Genomic DNA, 10743 nt, shown 5'->3' on the forward strand with positions numbered 1-10743 from the left:
TTTTTTATCAAACAACATTTATTTGCCCTGCTCATAGGTTTTAAAATTATCAAATATGAAATGTAATATATAGACTCCTCGGGGAGGACACGGGAACAGCCAAACATTCTTACGGTATTTTCGTACCTTTCGACCTATAAATATATTGTATTTATCATATTAGAATCGAAATAATTCCTTCATGTCATGCTCTATGCTCATTTTAACATGGGTATGCATTATATTTGACCACATTTTACACCTCGCTAACGCTCAGTGTAAAATATCGACAAATATAATGCCTACCTATGTTAAAATGAGCAAAGAGCATGACAATGAAGGAATTATTTCTTAATTTGCTGGCGTATCCGTATCGACGTATCGTATAACACGTATATGAGGAAAGAATAAATTAAGGCTAGTTGGTCCCGATGAAATTATTTTATAGTGCATTAAATTTTATTTGAGATTGGGGTAAAATTATTATTTTAAGCAAATCTGTTCGATACGTATACGTAGATCCGTGCACGTATCCCGATACGTGAATAATGCAAATGCTCTAGCATTAAATTTTATTTGAGATCGGGGTAAAATTATTATTTTAAGCAAATCTGTTCGATACGTATACGTAGATCCGTGCACGTATCCCGATACGTGAATAATGCAAATGCTCTAGTCCGTGCACGTATCCCGATACGTGAATAATGCAAACGATACGTCGATACGGATACGCCAGCAAATACTTGATTAATGCAAATGCTCTAGTAGTAATACAGTTAAATAACAATGCATGTATGATACTACACGAAAGTGAAGTTCAAGACAAATCATATATTACAAACTAAATTTAAACAAATTATCAACTCATATTTCAATTCCTTTTTGTATAAAATTTCAGGTTCATTATAATGAAAATAATAAAATAAAATATTCGTAAATATTTAGAATAATAATAACTAGTATGTTCAGTATACTTTTCATTTTTCATTCTTATTTTTTATACTTTTTAAACATTATTTACAATAATATAAAAATAATGTTCACTTATGGCAGTCATAGGAGCATCAAAGCTATGACTCTCTTAAGACAGCTTTGATTTACATCCTATGACATATCATATGATAGTCACAAGATGATCATAAAATATGTCCTAAGATATATCCTATGACATATCTTATGATACTTTCGAAAACCAGGCCCCTGGTTAATAGAAGTATATGTTTATTTATCATTTGTGTAAATATCCCCCATATTAATTTGTATTTCACACATGCTATATCTTATATATGTAATATATATTATTGTAATATCTTCTCGGTAACTATGTTTTTGGTTTATGAGAATAAAGATCATTCATTCATTCATCCATTCATAATTCATAGACCGTTCAATTCCCAGTGACGGCTTACAGTAATTACAAAAAATAAAAGCAAGTTTTCAAATAATTCCATTAGTGAACAGAAATCAGTAAATGAGTCAATTCAAACTTAATGAAACTAGGCACACAAAGAAAAGGTACCAGGATTATATTTTTGTACGCCAGACGCGCGTTTCATCTACATAAGACTCATCAGTGACGCTCATATCAAAATAGTTATTGTAATATTGTAACTTTCATTTCATTCATTCATAAATATCTATACAGTTCAGAGTTCACGCACGTGTTGTGTTGATGGACATAGCAGATAAGGTCGCGTCTTATTGCTTTATGTATTTGTGTTGATTAGTTAGCTCTAGCATTATATTAAAGTATGTTAACCAGTACACATGGCTTGTCTCTCACTTAATATATATAGGCTACCAACGTTACATTGGCGACGAGGATAAAAACAAAAGTTGGAAATGTTAAAAATGTATTTTTATGGATTTATTAATTAGTGACACTGATAATTAAACCATGGCTGCATCTTTGCCAAATTTTCCGAGTTTTCCGGTACATGAAAACAATGCTGAAATAAGGTGGCGTAAATGGATAGGTAGACTTGAAAATTTATTCATTGGATTAAACATAAAGGACAGCAAACGACAAAGAGCACTCTTGCTGCATTACGCTGGAGAAGATGTCAACAAAGTCTTTGATACCCTTGATAATACAGGAGAAGACTTTGATGCCGCTAAACAGAAGTTAACCGCTTACTTTGCGCCGAAAAAGAATACAGAATTAGAAATCTACAAATTTAGGCAAGCCAAACAAACATCTGATGAAACTATCGACAGTTTTCATACGAGACTACGCCAGCTAGCTGTAAACTGTGAATTTACTGAAACATCTAAAGAAGTAAAATCGCAAATTATCCAAGGTTGTCATTCAACTAGACTAAGACGAAAGGCTCTTAGGGAAGACACGACCCTTGAAGGATTAATTTCATCAGCCAGAGCGTTAGAACTTTCCGAAAAACAGGCATCAGAAATTGAACAATCAGACAAACAATCCGCAAATGCTGTTAGAAAAGGAGTTGGAAAACGTAGAAACGGACCACGATTTCTACGGACACAAACTGACCAAAACGTAAAGAAAAGGACTACTGGTACTTGCAGAAACTGTGGAGGTGACTTTCCACATGCAAACAAGTGTCCGGCTTTTGGAAAAAGTTGCAACTCATGTAAAAAACATGAGTCATTTCGCCTCTGTATGTAGATCCAAACGTATGGATGGAACTAGCACTTTTAAAAGAAAAGTAAACAAAGTTGACAATTACGAACATGATGATGCTCGTGATAGCAGTTCTGACGACGGTTACGTTTTTGGATTACGAGAAAATACTGTGAATAAAGTACAGAAAGGACAACCGAAATTAAATGTGAAAATCAACAATTCTAATGTGGATATTTTAATTGATACAGGATCAAGTATTAATGTTATTGATGAAAGCACATTCGAGAACATCAAGTGTAAACCCAAACTTTCTCACGCTGACACTAAAGTCTTCGCATATGGATCAGATAAAAACTTGAAATTAATGGGAAAATTTCACGCTACGATAGAGACTGACCATAAAATAACAACCGCACCGGTGTATGTGATGAAAGGAAGATACGGGAATGTATTGTGCTATGACACATCTGTTGACTTAAGCATAGTGCCAGTCATTTCGACAGTAGCAAATAAACATGAAATATTATGCAATAAATATAGCGATGTGTTCAATGGAATTGGAAAATTAAAAGATGAAAAAGTGAAAATTCATATTGATGGAAGTGTAAAACCAGTTATACAACCACATAGGCGTATTCCGTTTCACATTCGAAAGCAAGTAGAAGCAGAACTCGAAAAACTCGAAAAACAGGATATAATAGAAAAGGTGGATGGACCAACACCTTGGGTGTCCCCGATAGTTGTGGCCCCTAAACCGAAAAACAAGAACGAAATTCGATTATGCGTGGATATGAGGGAACCGAACAAAGCTATTTTGCGTTCACGTCATATTACACCAACACTCGATGATATGATCTTGGATTTAAACGGATCCAAAGTATTCTCGAAAATGGACCTTCGAAGTGGATATCATCAATTGGAGTTAAACGAAGAATCCCGGAACATCACAACCTTCACGACACACGTAGGATTTCGGAGATATAAACGACTCAGTTTTGGTGTTTCATCAGCCGCAGAATTATTCCAAAACACACTGAGTAATGCACTTGAAGGATTAGACGGAGTTCGAAATATATCCGATGATATTATCGTATTTGGAAGGAACCAGGACGAACATGATAAACGATTGGAAAAACTATTTGCACGACTTAAAGAGAAGAACTTGACATTGAATAAGGCAAAATGTGAATTTAATAAGAACAAACTTGAATTCTATGGTCATATTTTCAGTGCAGATGGCATATCAGCCGATCCAAGAAAAATAAGCGCTATCAGGAACACGACAATACCGAAAGACGTAAGTGAAATTCGTAGTTTCTTAGCAATGACCAATTATGTAGGACGTTTCATTCCAAATTACTCAACTATTACTGAACCGCTCCGCAGATTAACAAAGCAGAATTCCAAGTGGGAATGGACATCTGAACAACAGGAATCATTTGACAAGCTAAAGAATGAACTTGTTGCTGACCGTGTGATGTCATACTTTGACCCTAACAAAGAAACAATGTTGATAGTAGATGCAAGTCCCGTTGGATTAGCTGGATTATTAACACAAAATGGAAAAATTATCGCATACGCAAGCCGATCATTGACAGACGTTGAAACACGCTATTCGCAAACAGAAAAGGAAGCATTAGCAATTGTATGGGCAATTGAACATTTTCACCTTTATTTGTACGGACAATCATTTAAATTGGTATCCGATCACCAACCGCTTGAAACTATATTCAACAGTCCAAAGGCAAAAACACCAGCACGAATTGAAAGATGGAGATTAAGATTACAGGGATATAATTTCAAAGTACAGTATAAACCAGGAAAGGTGAACGCAGCTGATTATTTATCAATACATCCGACACCGAATACATCAATCGCATGTAAACATTCTCAATTAGCTGAAGAATATGTCCGATATTTAACTGACAACGCTGTGCCGAAGGCAATGACCCTTAATGAGATAGCTGAAAGTACACAAAAAGATAAAGATCTGCAAACCGTAATTACTGCATTAAAATCAAACAGGTGGGACAAGTATGAGAGTAATACGCTAGATACATTCTCAAGATTAAGATACGAATTAACAATCGTTCCCGTTATTGATATGGAGATCATACTTCATGATAATAGAATCGTCATTCCGAAAGATTTACAGATGCGTGTAATTGACCTTGCACATGAAGGACACCAGGGCATAGTACGTACAAAACAGTTGTTACGTGAAAAGGTATACTTCCCTGGAATAGACAAACTAGTAGAACAAACGTGTAAATCATGTATACCATGTTTAGCGTCAACCCCGAAAAATGTTTTCGAACCGTTACAAATGTCTGAGATACCGAATAATGTATGGGAGAATCTCAGCATGGACTTTTGTGGACCATTTCCGAATGGATATTACGTTATGGTAATAATTGATGAATACTCAAGGTATCCTGTAATAGAAACCTTAACCAGTTTAACCGCAAAATCTGTCATACCTCTATTAGACAAAACTTTCTCAATTTTTGGAATACCGAAAGAACTGAAAACAGACAACGGACCGCCGTTTAATTCAGGAGAATTCCGAAATTTTGCAGATAACATGGGTTTTAAGCACCGCAAAATAACTCCTTATGGCCTCGCGCTAACGCGGAAAGTGAAAGATTCATGAGAACTATAGGGAAAGCAATTCGTGCAGCTCAAACGGAACATCGCAGTTGGAAGCAAGAAATACACACATTTCTTCGCAATTATAGAGCAACACCACACTCAACAACTAACGTGTCCCCGGCAGAACTTTTATTTGGAAGGAAGATCAATACAAAAATGCCGAACATTTCAATAAATAACCAAGCCGACAGTGAAGTTCGAAAAGAAGACCACAAGAACAAAATTAAAATGAAATCATACTTCGAGAAAAAACATTCAGTAAAAGTACCTGATTTTACAGTAGGAGATACCGTACTAGTTAAACAGGAAAAGAAAGATAAACTATCTACCCCGTACAATCCTCAACCATTAACAATTAAGAATAAAAAGGGTAGTATGATTACGGCAACGAACGAACAACAAAAAGATATCACTCGCAATTCGTCACACTTCAAAAAGGTTGGGAAATCTAACATAATGACGGATGAGGAAATAGAAGAAATCATTGATGATGACATACCAAACACACCATTGAGAAGATCATCACGAGAAAAACAAACACCGAAACATCTCGATGATTATGTGCGTTAAGGAGCTGTGTTACAGGCATAATAATCCTGTGCTCTTTCTGATGTATCAGTTAGGTTTGATGTTGATTTATATGTTTGTGAATTTATGATACAAATCAATTTTGTGGAATTTACTATTCACACTCGTAATGATAGCCTTATCAGATTGATCAGACGATCCACTAATTATATTGACATAACAGTACGCGTACCGAATAATTTACATTTATCACAGACTATAAAGTTTTTCTATTGATACAATTTTATGCTTCTTATCACTTAATTTGTTTACACAGACAGTTAAAGATTTTATGACTACACAGACAGTAATATAATTAATTAAAGTAGAACTTTAATCTGAGAAAAGAAGAGATGTAATATTGTAACTTTCATTCATTCATAAATATCTATACAGTTCAGAGTTCACGCACGTGTTGTGTTGATGGACATAGCAGATAAGGTCGCGTCTTATTGCTTTATGTATTTGTGTTGATTAGTTAGCTCTAGCATTATATTAAAGTATGTTAACCAGTACACATGGCTTGTCTCTCACTTAATATATATAGGCTACCAACGTTACAGTTATAAAGCCAAACAAGTATACAAAGTTGAATGGTGTGCTAAATACGACTAAGGTAATCTATGCCTGGGATAAGAAAATCATTAGTTTTTCGAAAAATTCAAAGTTTTATAAACAGGAAATTTATAAAAATGACCACATTATTGATATTGATGTCAACACCGAAGTGTTGATTACTGGGCTGGTGATACTCTCGGGGACGAAACGTCCACCAGCAATGGCATCGACCTAGTTATGTAAATAGTTATCAAATGTACCAGGATTACAATCGTGCCATCTTTCAGTGATTACCTGCACATCATTTATTTCATATACAATTATCATTTAAACTGACATAATACAAATACCGTCGTTCTGGTTTGGAAATAATAAATCCCATTGCATTTCAGATACAACGTTCTTTTTCCTCAGTGGCTCTAGTACTTTTGATCTTTGTTGATCTAATGTTTGCTGTAGCATACGTGGGTGAAACTCTTTGTCAAATTTTACTTTTACAGCAGGTTGTGCAACATTACGTAGCAAATTCACAATACGCGAAACGTTGGTATCTTCCGGTTTCATGTCCATCATTTTGCTTTGCTTATTATCCTCTGTTTAGCTATTGGTAAATAAATTAAATAGTTAAAATCAGACATGTTGTTTGTTTCACATAAAGGGTCATGCTTTATAGTGACCATTGTACAGCCAAACAAATATCAATACTAACACAGCAATATTGATAAAAAATGGTATCCGAAATTTCCAAGGGGGTTCGTTATCCTAAAAACTTGTAATAAAAACATAATCAACCTAGTTGTTTTATACTCATCTATTTTCAAAGGACCCTTTTTTTTTTTATTGTAAACCTTTTACATTATAATAAAAATCATACACGTTTATGAAATACAACTAATATGTATCTTTATTTTTGTACCTTATAAAAATATTTTTTGTTGGGGCCGGATCGACTTTACATTTAAGCCGGATCGACGTGGGACGGATCGACTTGGGCCGGATCGACGTGGGGCCGGATCGACCCGAAAGCATAAAAAATATAGTACCTCATATGGTGACAATTTTCAGCCCCGACCAAATTGTAATCTCTCCTCAACGCAATGAGCAAAACATTTATTTTTGAATCGTCCCCAGTTGATAAAAAATTTATCCTTAGTGACACTACTAACAGTGAGGTTCGAGATGAGCTATTATTTGACCTAAAATTAAAACGATATTTTTTTTTATGATTTGAACTTCAGCTGCGAGTACTCTCAAATCTGTACTTTGTTGTTGTAAGGGATGAGGGATGAATATATACCCTGCCACTCCTTGTCTGTGGTTTTGTTTAACGGTTTACTTTATTTAGTTTAAACATATTTTATTTGTTAAAGTACAAATTGGATAAGACACAAGTCAAACAGACTTATTATCGGAAGTCTTCTCCATTTAACATTTATAGCAATATAATACAAAAATATATGTATGAGCATGCATGTATAGAATGGTATATCTATTTGGTGATTTAGTATATATATATATAAATATGGACCAAAAGACGGAAAATTGAAGAAAAGGAAAATAATAATAATACAGAAAAATATATATATATATATATAAATAAATCATTATTTAGAATTTAGAAAACAGAAACACAAAAAAAAAAAGAAAAAAAAAGAAAAAAAAAACGAAAAAAAAAGGAGAATAAATTTTACTTAGATGATGATGTGCGTGCGATCATGGTTTGCTTCCTAGACAATTTGAAATCTTTCCGAACTTTTAATAAACTCAAAGACATATATACATGAGTACTTTAAACTGTATGCTATGAACTACTAGTGCATGAATAATGCTGTTCTCAGTCCAAATGCATCTATACTAGTCATTACAATTTTAATTGCCCTTCCGCTATTAAAGCCATTGGTGACATTCAATTAACAGTTACCCTTGTCTGTCTGTGTGTCAGTTTCTGTTCATTACATGTACAGTTCTATAACATTAACATGGCTCGACTGAATGTTATTACAATGTATAACACATGATATATACAATGTATGTATCTATAGTGCTTATTATCACAAATAAACCACAGATAATTTTAAAATTTGGATTGTGTCACTATTATCATTATAGTGAAAAATGTATGTCCATTTAAATTTAAATGAGCAAATATTTTTATATTTTAAATAATGTTTCTCTTTTTGATAACATTTCTTACTCTTATTTTCCACAGACAAATGAAATAATTAAAACTATTCAACAGTGCTAATTCCCACAAAAAAACCAAGCTCAATAGTTATCAAAAGTACCAGGATTATAAAATTTGGTTGCTAGACAAGATTTTGCCACATCGATGGATGCGCATATACATTGGTGAAGGGTCACATTAGAGAGAAACGAAATTAAACGTTCTGCTGCAGTGAATATGACTGCAAGAGATATTTTTAAAAGTTTTCCGGAACCCCATATTAAAAGTTGAACTGCAACATTGCAAAGGGTTAGTTTATTATTTTATTTTATCAAAATGTTAAATGAAATTTAAATCACAAGAATCTTTCTGTGAGTTTGGATGAATAATTCTATGTTTTAATTTGTACCAGAAGCCCAAGTCACGCATTAGTTAACAGGGATTTAGAATGTCCACGATTAAAATCACATGTACATGTATATAGAGTTGAGAAGACTGTCACGGTATTTTTTCGGTTGATTTCAAGGTACAGGTAATCCAAGCACTTGCATTGCACTTCCATTTTAAATGTACAATTAAGGACTTAATAGCGCTCCTTCGTTCAATTGAATTTAAAAGTGAGGTAATAGACTATTAACGTTAATTAAATTTTGTGCAACGCAAGTAATAGACTGTTAAATTTAAGTGTACTTTTAATAGACTATTAACTTTAATAGTCGTGTGTGCAACCCAGTCCAGTATCTCAGATATAATAGCAAATTATATTATTTGCACTATATTGTAAGGTGAACATATCTGTCTGACAGGTATAATATAAACACCTGTCATCTATCAATAATTTAACATAACTTGAGGTTCTCTGATGTTCAGTACTTCAGTACTTTGATTCGCATCATAAATGCTAACTATACTACTACTACTACTACCATAATATTATTTGATAATTAAAAGGAATGTCCGACGTTCCCAAAATACACGTTTGTCTTGTAGTTCTAGTATGTATTACAGAAAGAATTTTTAGATGTTTCGACTGTGATGGACAACATTAATATATTCCAAAAAATCAGCATATTTATTATTACCAAATGAACTGATAAGTTGATTTGACCGGATACATTACTCTGGTCACGAGCTGTTTGAGTTGGTATCGACCATATTATATATCATTTCAACCTTTAAATTTCGAAAATAGACCTTATTTTTCATTCGAATTAATTTAATCACTAACAACAAAAAACGTGATTGACAAAATGCAACACAAAAATATCTAAAAAAAATTCTGACTCATGCAATAGAGGACAAAATAGTTATGAAATGTACTAGGATCATAAATTTTAATACGTCAGACGCGCGTTTCCTCTACAGAAGACTCATCAGTGACGCTCAGACCAAAATAGTTATTTAGCCAAAGTGTGTATATTTCAATAAAACTTACAAAGCATAATATCAACTATTTGATTAAATGCACACCCTATAATCTATTAGCGTTTATTACTATTCCCTATCTCTGCCTCTTATGGACCCTGAACTAAAATTTCATCTGGAAAATCAAAGTTAACCTAAGATTTAAAGTCATAATTAGAAACCTCAAATTGAAAAAAAATATGCATATGTTTCTTATAACTAAATGGATAGTTTACATTATAAAACTTATGTACATATACTTTTTTCTGAGGAAAATTCTTTAATTTGTCCACATTTAGAAGAGGTTTACTTATTTTTAATTGCTTGCTTCCAGGAAGCAATTCGCCGACATATTTTCCGTATGCATAGTGACCCGAGCGTGACCCTCCTCGTAAAAATCCGGTGACCACAATACGCATGGATCTGTCATTGAAATAAACAAATATCTGATTATACATGTTAAACACGTGCTCAATACCCATGCTTTTTGTGATTTGTTTACTATAAGGTGACAATCGATAAAACTCGGCTTCAAAACACGGCATTTAATGAGCAGCCATATTTGTTAAATCATAACAAACAGAGAGAGAAAAAATTGACGATTATATGATATATTTGCGAAAATAATGATAAAATCGTGCACAGAGGACTAAGTTTATGATGTATACATGCATTGGTTCAAGAATTGGACAAACATTATTTTTCACCACTCACTCGTTTCATATGACTTTAAGAAAAAAGATATCTTTATTTTTTTTTATTGACCAATAAGTTTATTTCATTACTAGTTATCCTTTTCTAAGACTCTAATAATATTTTTCTC

The 10743-nt window shown here is 33.3% G+C and overlaps 1 protein-coding gene across 1 annotated transcript; it reads left to right on the top strand.

The window, feature by feature from the left end:
* Positions 1 to 2619: 2619 nt before the first annotated feature.
* On the top strand, positions 2620 to 5228 carry LOC134705949 (uncharacterized protein K02A2.6-like). The gene has a single exon (XM_063564662.1). The coding sequence runs from the start codon at positions 2628 to 2630 to the stop codon at positions 5226 to 5228; it is 2601 nt and encodes an 866-aa protein (XP_063420732.1). The 5' UTR covers positions 2620 to 2627.
* The last annotated feature ends 5515 nt before the right edge of the window (positions 5229 to 10743 follow it).

This window comes from Mytilus trossulus, chromosome 2, assembly GCF_036588685.1.
Source record: "Mytilus trossulus isolate FHL-02 chromosome 2, PNRI_Mtr1.1.1.hap1, whole genome shotgun sequence".
Lineage (NCBI taxonomy): Eukaryota > Metazoa > Mollusca > Bivalvia > Mytilida > Mytilidae > Mytilus > Mytilus trossulus.